Source organism: Dendropsophus ebraccatus, chromosome 2 (genome assembly GCF_027789765.1).
Source record: "Dendropsophus ebraccatus isolate aDenEbr1 chromosome 2, aDenEbr1.pat, whole genome shotgun sequence".
In the NCBI taxonomy this organism is placed as follows: domain Eukaryota; kingdom Metazoa; phylum Chordata; class Amphibia; order Anura; family Hylidae; genus Dendropsophus; species Dendropsophus ebraccatus.
In genome coordinates this window covers 30,808,421-30,829,437 of record NC_091455.1, presented here as the reverse complement: position 1 = coordinate 30,829,437, position 21,017 = coordinate 30,808,421, and the positions used below count along the sequence as shown (strand labels likewise).

The window sequence follows — 21,017 nt, the reverse complement described above, 5'->3', positions numbered from 1 at the left end:
TGTCAGTTATTTCCGGCCGCTGTGCATTGATTTCATTGCAATTTTCAATGCAACAACGGCCGTTGTTTGACACAATACAAAGGCCGTTGATTTTGAGTGTCAAACAATGGCCATTGTCCGTATATTGTGGGAACATAGCCTAAAGGGGTTATCCAGGATTAAAAAAATAATAATAAAAAATATACAGCTTAAAAAAAGCACCACCCTTGTCCTCAGGTTGTATGTGGTATTGCACTTTATCTCCATTCACTTAAATTAAATTGAGCCTCAAAATCCACACCCGCACTAAGGATAGGAAAGGTGCTGTTTCTGGAAGAAAGAAACCATAGGGGAGATTTATCAAACATGGTGTAAAGTTAAACTGGCTCAGTTGCCCCTAGCAACCAATCAGATCCCACCTTTCATTCCTGACAGACTCTTTGGAAAATGAAAGGTGGATTCTGATTGGTTGCTAGGGGCAACTGGGCCAGTTTCACTTTACACCATGTTTGATAAATCTCCCCCAATCCTAAACAACCCCTTTAAGGCAGTCTCATTGCAGCCTGCCCCTTTAAGTTGTGATGTACTATGAAGGCCCCTGTATTAAGTAACCTTTACACATTTGTTTCCCCTCAGGCGATGAAGTTTTAGAATGGAATGGGCGGATTTTACAAGGCGCCACATTCGAAGAAGTTTACAATATAATTCTGGAGTCCAAACCTGAGGCACAAGTAGAATTAGTGGTCTCCAGACCGATAGGGTAAGTATACAGAAACCTGTGAATAGTCAGTGGGATCCGGGGGGCGCTCTTGTGTCCGTCATGTGTCAGAGCCGACACTGCCGCTATTTCCATTCTTATGGCGGATCTAAGATATGAGCAGAGCCTTACTGTGCATTTCCTTACCGCAGAGGCCGAGGGCCATTGGATTATGTTGCTGTTATTTCATGGTTGGGTTACCTTTTGTTGTTACTCTAGAATCTGTATAAATGTGGTCTTGTAATGTATTCTTGTACAGATCAGCAATGCTTCATTGATCAAATTGTGAACATGACGCGTTATCATTGTGTAACTTTTCATTTCAGAGATATCCCCAGGATACCTGATAGCACACATGCCCCACAGGATTCCAGTAAGTTGTATGCTGTATTCCATTGTATTTCTTCTTTGGCCTTTTATGTGGTAAATGCAGCTGGTTTAGCAGGAGGCGGATTCAGCCCTGATCTTGCAGGATGGGATTTGCTCCTGTTATTGCCACGAAATGTATATGGCCGCCTGGGGGAGTTCTGCAGCTAGAAGCTACAGTCCTCGCAGTCATTACTGATACATAGCTGAAAAATAGTACAAAGTTAGAAAATCACTAGACTAGCGGACTGCGCTCGTGTCATAGAATTGATTTGGACTCATGACAATCCAACCACGAATACGTCAGAATCCCATTTTAGGGTGCTTTCACACACACCGTATCCGCAGCGGATTTTACAGTGCAGATTTAATGCTGTGTTCATTCATTTAGTCAAATCCGCTTCGGATCCGCAGCAGAAAATCTGCTGCAGATCCGGTAGGTGTGAAGGCACCCTTAAGATTTTTCTGACTTATCGGTGACCAAATTGAGATATGAGCTTAAAAAAATAAGTGTCGAAAAGCAGTGTGAACCTTGCTGAGCATTGCTCCACCAACTTAAAGGGGTAGTGCGGCGGTAAACAATTATTCACAGAATAACACACATTACAAAGTTATACCCACCCGTGTACCCGGAAGTGTGGTGCGCTATACATACCTGTCACTTGCCGACTCGTCTCCGATCTTCAGTCTGCGATGTCGTCTTCGGACGGCCCGGCCGAATCCCTCCGGGCCTCCTGAGTGCCGGCCGCCCTCTTCAGCGTCATTGGCTGCTCAGCCGTGATTGGCTGAGCATAACTGTGCTCAGCCAATCGCGGCTGAGCATCTGATGACGCTGAAGAGGGCGGCCGGCACTCAGGACGCTCGGAGGGATTCGGCCGGGCCGTCCGAAGACATCGCAGACTGAAGATCGGAGACGAGTCTGCACGTGACAGGTATGTATAGCGCACCACACTTCTGGGTACACGGGTGGGGGTGGTGGGACACGGGGAAGGGGGCCATTCACAGACATAACATACATTACAAAGTGGTATAACTTTGTAATGTGTGTTATTCTGTGAATAATTGTTTACCGCCGCACTACCCCTTTAACTGTAAAGCTGGCCATACACCTTTAATAACTGACAGCCAAATACCCACTGCCTGTCCTGGGAATGGGGGATGGGGAGGCTACAGCAAGAAAGCTCTTGCTTTAACTTATCTCTCCTGAAACAAAGGGGTCGTACAGTGATTTTCCATAATGCAGAACCCCTATCAACACCAATATCATCTGTCATTGGATGGTAGGGAAAACCCTTGTACATGGTGTACAGACATCCAAACCCGTCAAGAGCCAAAAGTTGGAAGTCTAAATCAGGGTTGGGGAACCTTTGACACTCCAGCTAGTTGCAAAACTACAATTCAAGCCTGGACAGCCAAAGCTTTAGTTTCAGTTGTGCAGGCATTAAGGTAATTGTAGTTTTGCAACAGCTGGAGGGCCGTAGGTTCCCCATCCCTGGTCTTAAGTGTATGGGGACCTTGCTAATTTTTAGGGGAAAAAAATATAAAAAAATGTTAAAGTTTACTTTGTTTGCCCTATTTCTAACATCTTTTTATTTCCTTAAGGTTCTAGTTCCTTTGAATCTCAGAAAATGGATCGTCCCTCCATATCTGTCACGTCCCCCATGAGCCCTGGAATGTTGCGTGATGTTCCCCAGTTCCTGTCTGGACAACTCTCAGTATGTACTATAGTAACTTATGCCGTAGTATTTGCTGTGTATTTTACTTGATTTCATAGTGTTGTGGTCATTGCCGGTTGAGACACACAGTCCATCTCTGCTTTTCATAAGCCTTTACCCACATACAAGAGTAGCCAGTAGATACGAGACTTGCTGACGTGACTTCTCGATGGCTCCTTTTTCTATAGGGTGGTGTTATTTTTCAGGATATTATCATCTGTAGAAACACATTATACACCAAGCAAAGGGAACACACTGTATTTGGGGGATGGCCTTGGCGGACTCAAGTGGAGCGGTTGCAGATTAAAGATGGGCTAGGTGTCATGACAGATGGCAACAAGTAACTCTACTTTGGCCAGGGCATTTATTTATAAATGAATCTTTGCCCCTATTGACCCGTCATGCGGTCGATCTGTAGGGCAAAGATGGTTTAGGGACTGTCATCCATGGACTGCCTGCAATCATGGACAGTACACAGTTTATAATCCTGGACCATGGAATCCACAGTCATGTGCACTGAGCCATAGACTACAATGGGTCCAATACTATCTACAGTTGCAGACAGTATACAGACCACGTAAAGGAGGCCAAAGTATCACTCTGACACATATATTAGGGGATTGAGGTCCGGAACCCAGTCTTTGTCTTTCTGTTTCATAGACTGATCCATATCATTGTCTAATCCCTTCCCAGTAGTCATGTCTTTGCTTTCTTCTGGACTATCTGCAGTGCATCTGGTAAAGTCACACGGTGGTTTAATTCATTGCTCAGTTTGCTTATTGTACATTTATTACTTGATAGCGTTCCACCCACAGACTCTTAGTGCATCACCTCCTAGGGGACTCTAATGGGGTGAGATTAGGAAACGTTATACGCCTTCATACACATTGCTGCTTTTGCTTTGTGGTTAATTGCAGTAGTTTATCACTTATAATCATTACACTGAAGAGATGACTACATTTATCGGTAAATGCCAGGCCGAGGGGACCTTATTCAAGGGTAAATAGACACCTCCACTTTCTGAGTTAATACTATGCTCTTAAAGAAATGTAATGTTTACCCTAGTGGTGGAATAAGTGTGCCGCATATAGAGGGTGCATTACACTCAGTACTATACAATGGATATGGTTGGCACTAACTTAGCAAAAAATGGTGATTTGGGCTATTTCCACTGAATTATTAGGGTTCTTCAGGATTTGTTACTGGTAGCCTATTCTCAGGGGTCCGACTAGATGTCTTGTTAGTTACGGCTGTGGGACGTATCTACCAGTATGAAAGTTTAGTACATCTGTGAAAGGTCAGTCATAAGGACGGAACATATGTGAGTGGTGAGAACATTTATCATCATCGGGCAGCATTCACCAAAATGTCACAGATGTCACTCCGACTAATGACACTTTTTTACACAGACCTATCCCTATAAGTGTGATAATAAATCTGTGCCACCATAGCTTACCGTATGTCATACAGGATTAAAGGGAATGTGTCACCTAATTTTTTTTTTTCTGATTGGAGTCACTGACACAGATTGTTTTTATTTTCTATTCTCTGATTTTTTTTGGTATATTATTATTGGAGGAGCCATCATACCTGGGCTTCTGGTTACCAGCATTTAAGACATGCTTTACAGCAGCCACACGGGAGACAGTAGACTGGAGTTAACTCATTGGGTTCTATGCGAAAGTTTTCTAGGCATGCTCTGTGACCCTGTGCAGTGATCATTGTGCAGAGAGAGGGAGGAAGAGAGCTGTGGCCATTGCCTATTGTGAATGGCCTCATCTTGTACAATGGTCATTGAACAGAGGGGAAGGTTAGAAGATGTGACCATCACCTATTGTGAATGACCTAATTCTGTGCAGAGGTCAATGTGCAGGTTAGAGGGGGGAGAGGAGCTGAAACCATCACCTATTGTAAGTGGCCCTATCTCATTTTATCTATATAGTGGTGTCACCTTTCACTATTAGGCCATGTTCACATGGCGTAAGAGACCGGCCAGTCACGGAGCGGACGATCTCTAAAAAGATCATCCCGGCCGGTACTGCAGTGATCTTTTGTCCCGCAGAGTTCTGATGCAGGTGCATCAGCGCGCGCCCGCATCAGAACTTACCACTGCACGATATGAAGCTTGTGGCCGGAGCCGCTCGCTTCATAGTGTGCACTGACAGAGATTTCTGCGGCCGCTATTCAATGAATAGTGGCTGCACAAAACTGACATGTCAGTTGTTTGCAGCACCGCTAGGGATCCCGTCCGGGACCCCATAGGCAGCAAGCCAACAAATTTTTTCGTATTAACTATGGCCGATGTTGCAATGATGATGAGAGGAGAAGGAGAATGCTGAGAAGAATTAGACCTAGTGGCCAGAATGAAAACTGCAAGATTTGAGGATTCATTTCCAATATCGATAGTAAAATTGAAAATTAGAAAAAAAATATCAACAAAAATTCTTAAACATTTCCATCATAAAAACCTGATTTACATGCCAGGGTATCTTCTGATGACACATGCCCTTTAACAATGGTATAGATGAAATCTTAATATATTTTGCCATTAACTCCCAGAGGTATAAAACACTGAACCCTCCTGCAACTTATATTTATTGTGCAACTTCAAGTATATTTCTTGCCTTCTCATTTCTGGTCGGAGCAAGGACATTGCATTTCTAATATTATCTCCAGTTACTGATCTGTCCTTTAGTCACATGAAATACAGATACCATATGCTCCCAACAGCAGGTAAAATGTCAGAATGCCAACTGCACGTCCACAACCCATGGTGGTGTCTATTATTAGTAACCGTATATAACATCTACACATCATTGAAGAGTTCTTTTTTTTTACGTATGGAGAAAGTGGCTTACCAAATGGGCTAAGGATAGTCTGTGTAAGTTAGCTTATGTATTCTGTGCATTGTCTTTATGTGCTTACTTGTTGACCAATCATTTAAATTCACGTCAAAGTCGTAGGAAATTAACAGCTGGAGAGACACTGGTTGGGAAACACTGGTTTAGGCATCGTATAGAACCTGTATGTTGGCATTTACTGGTGGTAATATACATTATATTACTTTGGTGGGTGTTTGAAGGGAGTGGCTCAGTTCGGCTTAGTCCATCCCACGAAAAACACATTAAGCATGGGGGGAACCTTCGGCCCTTCAGTTGTTGTAAAACAACAATTCCCATCATACCTGGACAGCCAAAAATTTGGCTTTGATTGTCCAAGCATGATGGTATTTGTAGTTTTATAGAAGCAGGTTCCCCACCCCCTTCCTTAAAGTGAACCTGTTACTCATTACTTTCATGCTGCCTGAACCACCATGAATCATTGAGGCGGACCCAATGGATTGATAGATTTCCCCTTATACCTAAACAGAATGAGATCTGTCAATCAAGGCCAGTAGGACAGAAAAGCCTCCATGGTCCACCCCAATGACTCATGGTTCACGCACCAAGAAAGTGAGGACAGGTTCTCTTTTAGACAGTTGCATTGAGGTGTTATTTGGCCAATGGGTTGGGGGAGATTTACCAAACATGGTGTAAAGTTAAACTGGCTCAGTTGCCCCTAGTAACCAATCAGATTCCACCTTACATTCCTCACAGACTCTTTGGAAAATGAAATGGAATCTGATTGGTTGCTAGGGGCAACTGAGCCAGTTTCACTTTACACCATGTTTGATAAATCTCCCTCTATGGTTCTTTCAGTTATACACTGTATGGTAATCCTATTTGCACACTATATGGCGCACCACAGACCACAGAAGGCATCATGCATATAAGGCCAACCCGGGGTTTAGAACTGACAACTGCAAAATTACTTACAGTGTGTCCCTGACAACCAGTTCAGCAAAGTGCAGATATGGACAAACCCTTTAAAATTAAAACTGTACATGTAGTAAACTATAGGACTGCAGCCCACAATATCTAATACATGATACCAGTTACTACAACTGTAATATGTATATCCTTGTGTTAGGTGTTGGCTACTTATGTTATGTTTTTAGCTATGCAGAATTATACTCAGATTCTTGGTATTTTTAGTACAAATGACCATAGAAACATATATTAGGATTATTGCCATAAGATGCCATGTATTAGGATGGGTCCACATACCACTCCTGTTATGGTTACTGCAGATTGCAAAGAGAAGAGAATGGCGATGCTTTTCTTCAGGGTTTATTGACACGCAGTGGAAATTTATACCATAGTCCCATTTATCTAAATGGGGTTTTGGGAAATCTATGGGCATAATACTGAAATAATCCCGATCATGTAAGGCTGTGTTCACAGGTTCAGGTTTTTAATTGCAATGATTGAATGTAACCTGGGATAAATTATAAATGGAGGACCCATATAAAGGAAAGGCCAAGGGTCAAACACTCCAATCCAATGGCTACAATCCTCCGCTTGATTTCGGTCGCATGTGGTGCCGGATCGTGTCTTTTCAGATCTATTCCTGGCCTTGTATTCAGTGTAATTAAAAATGTGAACATTTGAACACACCCTAAGGCCTCATGCACACGTCCATTTTTACTGTCAGCAAACTGGCCAGAAGTAGAGTTGAGAAAACCTCGAGAACAGAGCCCGAAGGCTTGGCTTTTGATTACCAGTGGCTGAAGAAGTTGAATGCAGCCCTAGGGAGTCCTGGAAAGCATAGATATAGCCTTTGGTCTATGGCTGTATCCATGTTTTTTAGGCAGCTTCAGGGCTGCATCCAACTTCTTCAGCCACCGATAATCAAATGCAGAGAGTTTGGGTTTCCTGCTCGAGGTTTGCTCTTCTCAGAAGGCTTCAAGAAATCATCAGTATCCTGACAGTAGTCAGTATAAGAAGTAAGAAAACCTGGAGGAGTGCTTTCAGGATTGTAGCATCCGTAATTCCGGACACTTTCTGGATAGGTATCAGGAAAGCATCCGTAACTCTGGATGCCCCCATAGACTTCTATGGGGGCATCCATGCCAGAATTCCAGACAAAAATAGAACACGTTCTATAAATACCTGACCTATATTCAGGAACGGACACCTTTCAGGTAAAATCCTGAAGGGTGTCCGTGCCTTATAGAACCCTATGGGTCCCTAAATGTATCCACATTTCTTGTCAGATTTTCGTGATGTGTGCATGGGGGCCTAAATAGGACTAGTTTTCACTCACAGAAATTTTTGCAAGAAATCAGTTGTGTGTGACTATACCCTTAGGTGTCTTGCACATAGCAGAACTGTTCGCATAAGGGGGTACATTGGCACGCACAGTGTTCTGAGGCTTTGTACTGTTAGTATATGGATGCTCTATTTAGCAACATATGTTAGAGATAGTCTCTGCTAGATGCAATGCTTCTAGGCGAGAGTACTTTGAAAATACACCACCTGAAGGAGCATGCCATGAGGCATATGGAGATAAAGTAGGTAGAAGTCTATGGCTGCCCTATAAGGCCTACATACTGCAAGACAAGATATATAAAGGTAATGTGCATGAAGACGCACAATTCTCTTTCTTTGGGATCCATTCCTACTTTTGCATGAAGTACAACCAACCATTTAGTTAAGGTATTTGATCCTGACCTTAAAAAACATAGGTGTGAAATGAGATGTTATTTAAAGTGGACCTGTCAGCAGGAAAACAGTAATGTAAAAGGCCCATGGCTAGATAAGGCTAGTCATCAGGATTTTGGTCATACCTTAGTCCCCTCCATTGGCATTCCTCAGTGTGGCAAGAGCCCAGCCCATGTCCTCTATATCACTGCCCTATGGCCCACTTGCATTTGCCCATCTTGTTAAAGTGACATCCACTAGATAAAGAGCACATGATCCAGACTTGCCTTGGCTCTTGCTATGCTGGGCACTTAAAACGGATTTACATATTAACAGAAAGGCTTATATCTTTCTGATGGTGAGGACAAGGTATGTTCTGAATGATCACTATTCCTATCTAGCATTGGCTTATTAATGCCCATATTTTCCTACTGACAGGTCCACTTAAAGGGAACACTCCAGGTAAAACTAATACATTGACTAAGATTTACTAACAGTCAAGTGGAGCAAACTTAGACTAGACAGTCTAGAAAGGAATCAGATTTATTATAATGACTCTTTTTTACAGTTTTTTTTATACATTTGGTACATGTTCACTCTGCTTGGTATAAAGGCCCTAAAATGTCCTCGCTGTATACAAGCACTAATCTAACCGTCTTCTATTACATGCGACCAATAAGTGATGATTTTTTTTGACCCATTTAATGGATTTTACATTATGTATTAGTTTGCCCAGAGTGTTCCTTTAAGAATATACCAGGGCATTGCCATTATGTTAGTATATTGATCTGTAGTACGTATTAGCGATGCAGCTGACCAGCATTTTCAGCCAGCTATAACTTTGTGCTTTCGGTGTGTACTTTGTTGCTCTCGATGTTGATTTAAAAAAACTTGTGTTTTATTTTGAATTATTTTTTAATTTCAGCTTGTTGTCTTTTTGATTTTTGTTTTATCGCTTTTTTTCCCCCCTATTTTTTTTTTTTTTTTGTTTAATTTCGCTTACCAGAGCCAAAGCCTTAATAGAAGAACAGCGCCTTTTGTTCCTAGGGTCCAGGTAAAGGCTTTTTCTGCCTGACACTAACTATAAAGCTGTGTGTTCATATTTTGTTTTTTTGTTTTGTTTTGTTTTTTTGTTTTAGTTTGGAAAATGCATTGGAGGAAAACTGCACATTTGGTTTGTTTTCCCCTATCTTTTGGAGCGTGTTGCTAGCATTGTGCATTCTCCTAAGCAACCCATACTGTAGTGCATGAATCTAGTGGCACATAGGGAAACTTTAAAGAGACAAGGCTTTCCGTGGCTGCTTAAATATTCATTTCAAGTGTTTCTATTTCTAATTCTTTTAACACTAAAAATCCCTCTTTACCAATCATACAAAAACTTACCATTAGCATAAACTCAGAGGCACGTGGAGACAGGGTGTAGGCCCATAGCAGACAATAGGTGGTGTATTATTATATCTTAATAACACCATATATAAAAATAATAATAAAAATAAAATAATAAAATGTAATAAAAATTCTCCCTATGCAACCCACAATACTTTCTTATTAATATACACTTCTACCCACTGAGATTTACAGTATTAGTACCAGTGCTAGCACCAGTATTAGTTTCCCTTTAATACTTGTCATCAATTTCATGCTGCCTAAACCATACGTCATCAGGGTGCTTCTCCCCACGCTACCAGCCTTGATCGATAGATCACTCCTTGTACTCAAACAGAGAGAGAAGGATCTAGCTATCAAGGCTGGTAGGGCAGGGTCAAGACACCAGAAAACCCCATCCCCCATTGACCTGTGGTTCAGGCAGCATGAAAGTTATGACAGGTTCCCTTTAAATAAGTAAGCGTGCGGCATTTGATTACCATTGGCTGTAGAAAAGTTGGATGCAGCCCTAAAGCTGCCTGGAAAGTATGACTTGGTCATAGGCTGTACCCATGTTCTCCAGGACTCCCTAGCGCTGCATCCAACTTCTTCAGCCACCGGTATTCAAATGCCGAACATGCTTGAGGTTGACAGTTGATTTTCCAGTGATAAAACATATGTATAGGTAGATAATTTCTAGTAAAAGCGGTATTGTTGCAACAGACAGATCCCGCTCTGCTACATCTTAGGTGAACACATCATGTTAACACTTGGTATAGTTTTTCCGGCATAAACATCACGCTTATCTATAGAGCTCCATTTACCCAATGCAAAAATATTTCCTCTTAGCTTCCTTTGGGCCACTCCACCTTTTTTATGGCATGGAATAGCATTCAAAATCCCAGCAAACTAAATGGAATTTAGTCTACAGGAGCTCAACGTCTATATCAGGGGTGGGGAACCTTTTCCATGTCGAGGGCCGGTCGGGCATTAATAAAATCATTCGAGGGCCGCATACCGTGCGCGGCAGTTAGTAGCGGGGGTTTGCAGCACCCAGGACAAGGCATAGTATTGTTCCCCTAGTGCCCCTGCTATTGTAGTTAACCCCCAGTGATGCCCCTTGTAGTCTAGTTAACCCCCATCAGGCATGTCCCTGGTAGCCTAGTTATTCCCCCCCCCATCAGTCATGTCTCTGGTAGCCTAGTTGTCCCCCCCATCAGTCATGTCTCTGGTAGCCTAGTTGTCCCCCCCATCAGTCATGTCCCTGGTAGCCTAGTTATTCCCCCCCATCAGTCATGTCTCTGGTAGCCTAGTTGTCTCCCCCATCAGTCATGTCCCTGGTGGCCTAGTTATCCCCCCATCAGTCATGTCCCTGGTAGCCTAGTTGTCCCCCCCCCCATCAGTCATGTCCCTGGTAGCCTAGTTGTCCCCCCCCATCAGTCATGTCTCTGGTAGCCTAGTTGTCCCCCCCCATAAGTCATGTCCCTGGTAGCCTAGTTGTCCCCCCCCCATCAGTCATGTCCCTGGTAGCCTAGTTGTCCCCCCCCATCAGTCATGTCTCTGGTAGCCTAGTTGTCCCCCCCCCCATCAGTCATGTCCCTGGTGGCCTAGTTGTCCCCCCCCCATCAGTCATGTCCCTGGTAGCCTAGTTATTCCCCCCCCCCCATCAGTCATGTCTCTGGTAGCCTAGTTGTCTCCCCCATCAGTCATGTCCCTGGTGGCCTAGTTATCCCCCCATCAGTCATGTCCCTGGTAGCCTAGTTGTCCCCCCCCATCAGGCATGTCCCTGGTAGCCTAGTTGTCCCCCCCCCCATCAGTCATGTCTCTGGTAGCCTAGTTGTCCCCCCCCCCATCAGTCATGTCCCTGGTGGCCTAGTTGTCCCCCCCCCCCCCCATCAGGCATGTCCCTGGTAGCCTAGTTATTCCCCCCCCCCCCCATCAGGCATGTCCCTGGTAGCCTAGTTAACCCCCATCAGGCATGTCCCTGGTAGCCTAGTTAACCCCCATCAGTTATGTCCCTGGTAGCCTAGTTGTCCCCCCCCCCATCAGTTATGTCCCTGGTAGCCTAGTTGTCCCCCCCCATCAGTCATGTCCCTGGTAGCCTAGTTATTCCCCCCCCCCCCCCCCCATCAGTCATGTCCCTGGTAGCCTAGTTATTCCCCCCCATCAGTCATGTCCCTGGTAGCCTAGTTGTCCCCCCCCCATCAGTCATGTCCCTGGTAGCCTAGTTGCCCCCCCCCCCCATCAGTCATGTCCCTGGTAGCCTAGTTGTCCCCCCCCCATCAGTCATGTCCCTGGTAGCCTAGTTGTCCCCCCCATCAGTCATGTCCCTGGTAGCCTAGTTGCCCCTCCCCCATCAGTCATGTCCCTGGTAGCCTAGTTGTCCCCCCCCATCAGTCATGTCCCTGGGATCCTAGTTAACCCCCAAATAAAAAAATAAACATCCCACTCACCTTACCTCCGCTCCCACGCAGTCCAGGTCCTCTTCTCTCCCAGGTCCTCTGTGCCGGTCTTCTCCTGCAGGCGGCGCGCAATGAAATGACGTCATCGCGCGCGGCCCGCAAGAGACTGAAGACACGCGCCGCTCTGCTGGGGAAGAAGCCGGCATAGACAGCATCCTCCGGTGTCCGCCAGCTGTCACAGACACCGGAGGATGCGGTGTATGCCGGCTTCTTCCCCAGCAGAGCGGCGCGCACCACAGGGGAGCTGCGGGCCGCGGGCCGCATCGGGAGGTCTCAGGGGCCGGATGCGGCCCGCGGGCCGGAGGTTCCCCACCCCTGGTCTATATCATGCTCAGAGCTGCAGATGTGATAGCCTAATGGAAGATACAATTGTTACCTGTCTCTTAGATGATGGCAGTTTGCAGAGTTATAAAATTATGTTTTTCTTCTGAGCTCAAGTGCCATAGAGGCCATGCTGATCTGCACTATGCACACATCCCTTCCCTCCCCTACACATCCCTGCACTGCATGATTAATGTACAAGGCTCAGTGCCAAACCCTGTACATCAATCATGCAGGACAAGGAGCGAAAGGAGAGGGAGGAGGCATGCATGCTGCAGCTCAGCTTTGAGCTTATAATTAAAACACGATTTTATATCTTTGCTAACAACCATCAGGTATCCTTTATTTGACCTTCCTATGTGCCCATGTCTACAGCTCTGAGCATGTTACAAAGCTGACAGATTCCCTTTAAACAAGACAAAAAACTTTGCACATGGTGCAAACTTAAGTCCCATAGTAGAAAGGAGCATAAAAGGCCAATGTCATTCAACTGCACACAACAGTACATGGTTAAAAGGTGTTGTATGAGATTCTGAAACAAAAAAAAACAACAAAAAAAAGATTTGCTTTTTGTTCAGAAACAGCACCCCCTCTTGTCTATGGCAGTGTCTGGTATTGCAGCTCCGTCCCATTTCAGGAAATCCATTCTTTATTCAATTGTCTTCTTTATCTCGGTATCTTTATACTAGCCACAGTCTCTTTAAAGCTTTTATTATCTACTCACAGTCACAACATGCTTCCTACTGCATTTTCCAATACGTTCAAGCTCCGGTAGTAAAAGACGTGCGCATCAAGTCGTACCTTATTCTACAACCAAAAAATCTCTGCCAAAATAGTAGAAATGTATTAGTCATTGGTTGCCATGAGAGCGTTTCATAACATTTATTATAAAGAACATAGAGAACATCTATAAATTATAAGAAGTTTCTATAATGTATATGAATAAGGTACAAACTGGTTGCCTCTCTTTATAAGTAATACGTTTGCCACCTCTAGTCTATACTAATCCACCGCATGCTGTGTCACCGCCATTACTATGGTTTATGATATAGAAGTGTGTGAACGTTCTGTTTTATTGTGCTATGTACTGTAGCTAAATGTGAGTTATTACTCGGAAGAAATCACATAGGGAGTTTGTTTTGCTTTACAATAACATCACTCAGCAAATAGAAATTGCATCCATAGAGTAGATCTGATGTATATCCTACAGGGTAGATGTGCAGATTTACAGACAATCCATTGTAGGCTACTATCACTTTACGTTTGTTGTTTGCAGCAGGAAAGCTCACGGGTACATGTGTCAATCATACCTATAGTTATTTATCACCTTCAAGAATGGTGGGTTCCACTCTGCGATTGGTTCATCTATATTGTTACTGGATAGTGTATTGATTGTTCCATCCCGTGTCCTGCAAGAAAGTTATTTATACACCAGGCTACAGAGCAATTGTCCCCTGAAGACGCCACATTTATAATGGTGAAACATGTTGGGGGCCATGTATTATTTTTTAAGCAGCACAGTGTTCACTACAGCTGCGAGTGTTATTGACAGGCTCAATGAGCATTTTTCCAAAGTTTTCTGTATTACAATGGATGACAATGTGTAAAAGATGCCAGTGTATACACTTACAGTGGCATGTGTTAATAATTCAAATGCTGAAAGTCATGGGAGATCTCTGAAAGATGTGGTGTATTGGAAAGGATTCACTAGATACACACATTATACTCTTACACTATATATATATATATATATATATATATATATATATATATACAATTTTTTTTTTTTACAGACACAGCGTCAGATTAGGTAGGGATGTAAAAAAAAATCTTTTCTTTGGTATAGGAACACCGGCTGCAAAATCATTTAACTACTGTATATTTTCCATGACCAACATTTGTAACACATCAACAGCACTTCATCTTTGTTTGGGGGAGAACAGGCTTCTCCAAAATAAGAAAACTGTAGACATCTGTGGCATACATTCTCATTAGCTCAAAGATGATTGGCAATGTGACTGCAGGATCAGACTACACGGGTTTTGTTTGTAGTCTGTTACCATGGATACTCATAGGACTAGGTAGGTTATATACACAAAGCAATAGAACACTTTAATTTCAACTATTTTCCAAGTTACTTAGTTTTTCATTTTAGATGCATTAAAGTGAACCTGTCATTTTTGACATTTCTAAAGTTTTGATTGATTGGGGTCTGAGTATTAAGACCCAGACCCATTGTTTGAACTAGTGGAGAGAGAGCACATGGCTGAGCGCTTCTCTTCCCACTTTTTGTTTGTGCTACCAAGACAATCCTGTAAATGGGCATCGGGGGTCCGTCTTGGTTACTGGGAGAGAACATGCTTAGTGTGCCCTTTTCTGACTAGTTCAAGTGACCAAAACTTTAGATATTTCTCTACGACATGTCAGTGGTTTTTTAAAGTTCCAGTGCTCATACAAAACAAAAAGTTTGGTTGGGAAGCTGTACCTTAAACAGTAGTATTCTAGTGAGATGAAGGCAGGTTTATGAGTTAGTATGAAAACCTTAATATTGTGTTTTTCCATATAGTCAGTTTAGCAGAATGTGTGTACAATGTTATCACGGTCCAGTATTCGTAAGGTCACTGCATCCGGCTTTTCCACTTTTCCAGGACTCTGCGTACATAGTTGTCACTTCTTTATCAGACACCTCTCAGGCTTTCCTTTTACAATGCCTGAAAATTGTCTTACTATTTTACTGTTATCAGTATATTTAATGGTTAAAGGACAAACATGTAATAGCAGAGCTCCCCACCTCCATTCAGGACCCCCATGTCTTAGCAGCTATGAAGAGGACATCTCACCATGGAGGCCTTAGCTTACCAGCGCATTCATTACTTTACATGGACATTGATTTTAGGGGGTCCTGTGTAGTTCTTCAATTTATCTGTAGGGGCGCTGTAGAGGAAACTAAACACTTGCACATTTATCTTCTCACTTAGGCTGGGTTCACACTACGTTTTTTCAAAATGAAAATCTGATGAAAAAAAACAGATGCAACTGTGTGCATCTGTTCTGATCCATTTTTCCATTGACTTCCATTATAAAAAAAAAACGGATCACAACGGGTGTATTTAGCGTACACAAAAACGTGGTCAACCTCATTTTTGTATCCGCTAAAAAAATGGATCTGTTTTGATCAGTTTTTTTTATAATGGAAGTCAATGGAAAAACAGATCAAAACGGATGCACACAAATGCATCTGTGTTTTCTATCCGTTCTTTTTGGAAAAAAGGATGAAATAAAACGGATTGCAAAAACGTGGTGTAAACCCAGCCTAAGTATATCTGATTGCTGTGGGTCCCAGCAGTGAATCACTCCATAATGAGCTTAAAGGGGAACTGTCAGCAGTAAAACAGGGATGTAAATAAACCAATGGCTAAGTAGGGCTTCTTATCAGGATTGTTTTTAAATACACTGGTGTCAGAAAGTTATACAGATTAGTAAAATTCTTCAGCCTTACAGTACTTTTTAGCTGCTGTATGTCCTGCAGGAGGTAGTGTAGTCTGACACAGTGCTCTCTGCTGCCACCTCTCACATTGTCAGGAACTGTCCAGAGCAGCAGAGGTTTTCTATGTGGGGATTTACTACTGCTCTGGACAGTTCCTGACATGGACAGAGGTGGCAGCAGAGAGCACTGTGTCAGACAGGAAAGAATACACCACTTTCTGCAGGGTATACAGCAGCTGATAAATACTGGAAGACTATATAAAATCTATAAAACTTTCTGACATCAGTTGATTAAAAAAATCTATCTAGGTATAATTCCTTTATGGATAGTCAGTCAGTATGTGATCAGTAGAGGGAGTCCCTGCCTACCCATTAATCAGTGAATAGGAAGGGGCTATAGTGTTCAGGGGTGAGCGGCCCTGTACGGACTACCCACTATCCATGGAGAAGCATTAAAGGGGCTCATCACTGTACAATTCCTGCCACCCCTTTTTGCTCTGTCTACCGATCAGACATTGACGGCCTATTTTAAGGGTCCATTTACACAGAAAGATTATCTGACAGATTATCTGCCAAAGACTTGAAGCCAAAGCCAGAAACAGACTATAAACAGAGATTTTTCCTCTTTCAAATCCAATCCTGGCTTTTGCTTTAAATCTTTGGCAGATAATCTGTCCGATAATCGTTCTGTGTAAATGGACCCCTACCATCAATATGTTTTCCTCTTTAGCAAAGTAAATGATGCCGCTCTCTGATGCCGATTTCCTGGTCCATATGTTTTATTACAGATAATATTCCTACAATTGTAATTGCCACTCTCATAAGTGTTAAATAATATCTTTGCTTAAAAAAAAATATCTTAAGATTGTACAAAATATAATTAAGAAGATCTCTGTCTCCTTCCCACTCAGTGTTATCTAATTGTACGGATACAAGCCTTAATTAGTATCTAATGCTCAGCGCTGCCCCACATATGGAGGCTTTCCTTATTGTGGTGCATATGTTTCCTGTTCTCTACACTGTAATTAGGGAGAACGTTCTGGTTTCAGGATTAATATGGAATATATTGTACAGTAACGGTAAAATGACTCACAAACAACTGTCCCATATCTGATCATCTGTCGTGTCACATTAAAGGGCACTTCCTCTACCCGTTGCCAGAACAAGTGGGGAGAAGTGCTCAACTAAGCACTTCTCTCTCCTCGCTTCAGGAGACAGATTCTATAGGAAGTGAGGAGCAAGATGGGGCAAGAAGTGCTTAGCTGAGTGGTTCTCTACACACGTTCTAGCACCTAGACCTTAAAAGGGTTATCTAGCACTACAAAAACATGGTCACTCCCCCCCCCCTTGTCTCCAGATTGGGTGGGGTTTCAAACTCAGTTACATTGAAGTAAATGGAGATTAATTGCAAACCACACCTCAACTGGAGAATAAGGAGGGGGAAAAGTGGCCATGTTTTTGTAGCGCTGGATAACCCCTTTAATCATTGAAAACTTTCAAAATGTCAATTTTTTTCTAAGCGACTTTGACCCCTTAAAAAAGGTTATCCTGCTCCAAAGTAGTGTGGTGTTTGGGCTCTCCTGAAATAAAAACAAAGCAACACTCTTATACTCACCTTCCCTGATTCTTCACTACGTCTGTCTACAGTCCCCGATCTAGCCTGAGCATTGCTTTTTGCTTCCGCAACAATGCTTTGTTCATAGTTCAGCCATTGACAAGCAGCATAAACTGTCTGCATGTCAATAGAGAAGCTGCTCAACTGAGACTGGGGATCATCAGGACAAACATACTTTACTTTTAGCCCAATCTCAAATACCACCAAAAGTTGGGGTAAAACATCTCCGTAAAGTGTTTGTGTTATCAGAATACTTTAAATCTGGTAATAATCTTTAAGGAATTGCTATAGTTGAAGGGTCATTTTTACAAAAACATCACAACAAGGTAGAACGGATGTGTCCTCTTGGCTCAACATATTCTGAGATAATGGGATCCCCCATTATAATGGATACCTCCAACCGATACCATCCATTACCCACACGTTCACATAGAATGTATCAGTTTGTACCCTGGAAAATTCCAATTATATGGACTAAGTGTATGGAAACTGTAAGACAAATGTTCGCCTAGCAATAGCTTAAAAAGGCGTCCTGAGAAATGGCCGACGCATAACACAAGTGATGTAATTTACTGCAAAGAGAGAGAGAGCTGGCACAATGGGACCTTCACTAGGTAAGTATAAACTTTTTATCCTTTAAGTACTCCACTTTGAATTTGTTCGGGCCATTAGGTTCTGAAAGGGTATCCCGCCACAGATGAAAATGATAGGTATGGTACTCTTTAACAGGGGAACCAAAGGGGTAATGACACTCCTTAAGGAGAGCGTCATGAAGACATATGGAGACTTATAGGCCACAGGCTGGAAGCTCAGGTTATGGCCCAAAAATTAGAGGGTTAGTAATATGGGGTTCCTTAAAGAAGACCATTGCGGAGTTGTAAGCATATCCATATGACCTAACCTTCAAATTACTAGCGTTACTAAAAGTTAGCCTACATTCGCCATGCTATCACCATTCAGCATGAGTCATTTTATTTCTTTTTGAGTATACTTAGCAGGATAGCCACTTTTATATATATATATATATATATATATATATATATATATATATATACATATATATATATATATATATATATATATATATATTTCCTTTGTTGTGTATTACTGTAATTATACTTGTTGTTTCTTTTCTGCAGATAAAACTCTGGTATGACAAAGTCGGTCACCAATTGATTGTCACAATATTAGGAGCTAAGGACCTGCCATCGAGAGAAGATGGAAGACCGAGGAACCCTTATGTTAAAATTTATTTTCTTCCAGATCGAAGGTATGTAATCCGTGATTGATCATTCTTAGCAGCAGAGTTTGAAACTTTAGAAGGATGGGGGCAGGGTTGTCTTTACTGGACGCAGTGCCATCTGTATCCATGGCCTATAGCTGGCATTGCAGCTCAGATCTGGTCAAGTTTGTGTTAAAGAGCGCCAATAATGCCCTCTAAGGGTAAGTTGAGCTTATAGAACTTGGTGGAAACCACAAAATACTTATAAACATCCAAAAACTTTTTTCATATATCCATTTTTAGCTTAGTGCAAACTTCTACCGACTTGTTATAGAAATCAGTCGGGGGTCTGAACACCCGAACCCTGACAGATCAAAAGTTTTTTGAACTTGAAAGTCTTTTCAGTAGTTTTCCATAGAATCAATTACAAACTCAATGGCCCAAAAGGTAATGTTTATGACTTTCTGCCTAGAGTTATGACCTGTAGTTCAGTCCCAATTTAGTGGTCGAGCATGCTCAGTTGCAGAACTAAGAATTATAGAAGGGGGAGCTCTTACCTTTGAAACAGCAAGGGATAGTAACTAGGAACTAATATAGGAGGCTCAGCAGTAGGAGCACAATATGAGCTGCACAGGAAAGAGGAAGCTTACTGTGCAGCAGTCGGGGGGATACAGGAGGAGGAGAACAGCCAGAAGTAGATGTCATCAATGCATGGTGGGCCCTGTAGTCTGCTATCCATATGGATTACTAATGAAGCCCTGTCCGCTCTTGCTGTGCTGAGATAAGGACATAGGGAGCAATAAAGTGACAGGAATGTATGTTACAATGTTGCTTTGTGTATGACCCTGCAGCCTTCTTTTAAAATTTTCACCCAAGCATAGAGTACCCCTTTAAGCATAGGGTAAAACGACTGATAACTAGAGATGAGCAGACCTTGAGCATGCTTGGATTCGTCTGAACCTGAGCGGGCTGCATTTGATTACCAGTGGCTGCAAAAAGTTAGATGCAACACTAAAGGCCGATGTTCCGGGGAAAGTGAGTGCTGACATGTCCACTCAGCTCTAGCTTCCCCCTCAGTGGGAGGGGCCAACCAAATGATCCTTAGATCATTGGGACTCCCTATTGAAGTCAGTGGCAATCTGCTGCCGCCACTCCTCTTACGTGGAGACACACGCAGCAGGCCATCACTACACAGATCCGGATTTTGCAACATGTTGAAAGACCATGATTAGCTTACATCGTACATGTGCTATTAAACTAAACGATTATCGCCCTGAACGGCTGGTAATCAGCCAAGGCCGACAATTGTTTAGTATAGTATGGCCTTAAGGCTGCCTGGAAATACATGGATACAGCCATAGGCCATACCCTGTATCCATGTTTTCCAGGACTCCCTAGGGTCCATCCAATTTCTGCAGCCATCGGTAATCCAATACCCGACAAACCTGAGCGTGCTCAAATGTGCTCATCTCTACTGATAACATGAGGGCCCAACAACAGGACATCCACTCAACCGCAATAGCTTTACCACTGGGTACCATTTACCCTCTTACCTATAAAATGTTTGAAACCATCTATTAACATTGTCATTCAGACAAACCTGAAAAACCAATAGAATCCGCTGTATTTCAGATTTTCCCCATGTCCGTGACTAGTCCCCACGTAGAATCCCTCAGCACCCAAAGCCTACAGTTTATTAGTTTTGGCTCTTTCAGACAGAATTTCATTAGCGTTCTATTAATGAAGGGGATAGTCTCATAGAGCAGCTAACTTTTAATGAGGTTTCATATCTCCTATTGAAGGTCATTAAGGTATTTTAATTGCAGATAACCAATATAAATTTACACTCATCTCATTAGAGGATTCTCATGTAGCACCTGCCAAGTCGCCAAGTCCACCGATTCCTATCTTCTAATAAGTAAAATATGTCGATACATGTAATGAAATCTTTCTATTACCAGTATTATTCGGGCAAGCAAGAGGGCCAGCTAAAAAGATCCAAAACATTGTTTAATACAGTATGGCCCATTAAGTTCCCAGTCCTTCTTAATTGAATATTCTAGACTTTAGGGAACCTGTCACTTTAAACAAGCCTTTTGACCTACCGGCATCATGTTATAGAGCCCGAGGAGGAGGAGATTGATATATAAGATTCATTATAACTTGTCAATCATTGAGAAAGACCGCCCACTGGACTCCTTAGCCTG

General features: G+C 42.7%; 1 protein-coding gene across 42 annotated transcripts in view; it reads left to right on the top strand.

Moving 5' to 3' along the window:
• Window positions 1-21,017, top strand: part of RIMS2 (regulating synaptic membrane exocytosis 2) — a 424,384-nt gene that overhangs the window by 248,419 nt on the left and 154,948 nt on the right. For 30 of the 42 annotated variants that reach the window (XM_069957221.1, XM_069957252.1, XM_069957244.1 and 27 more), the window contains 5 exons: window positions 616-739; window positions 1,063-1,109; window positions 2,705-2,817; window positions 9,346-9,393; window positions 18,728-18,858. In XM_069957221.1, coding sequence (XP_069813322.1) covers window positions 616-739; window positions 1,063-1,109; window positions 2,705-2,817; window positions 9,346-9,393; window positions 18,728-18,858 — 463 coding nt within the window. The remainder of the gene's footprint in view (window positions 1-615; window positions 740-1,062; window positions 1,110-2,704; window positions 2,818-9,345; window positions 9,394-18,727; window positions 18,859-21,017) is intronic. The other 12 variants (XM_069957250.1, XM_069957246.1, XM_069957251.1 and 9 more) reach the window with 1 other exon arrangement.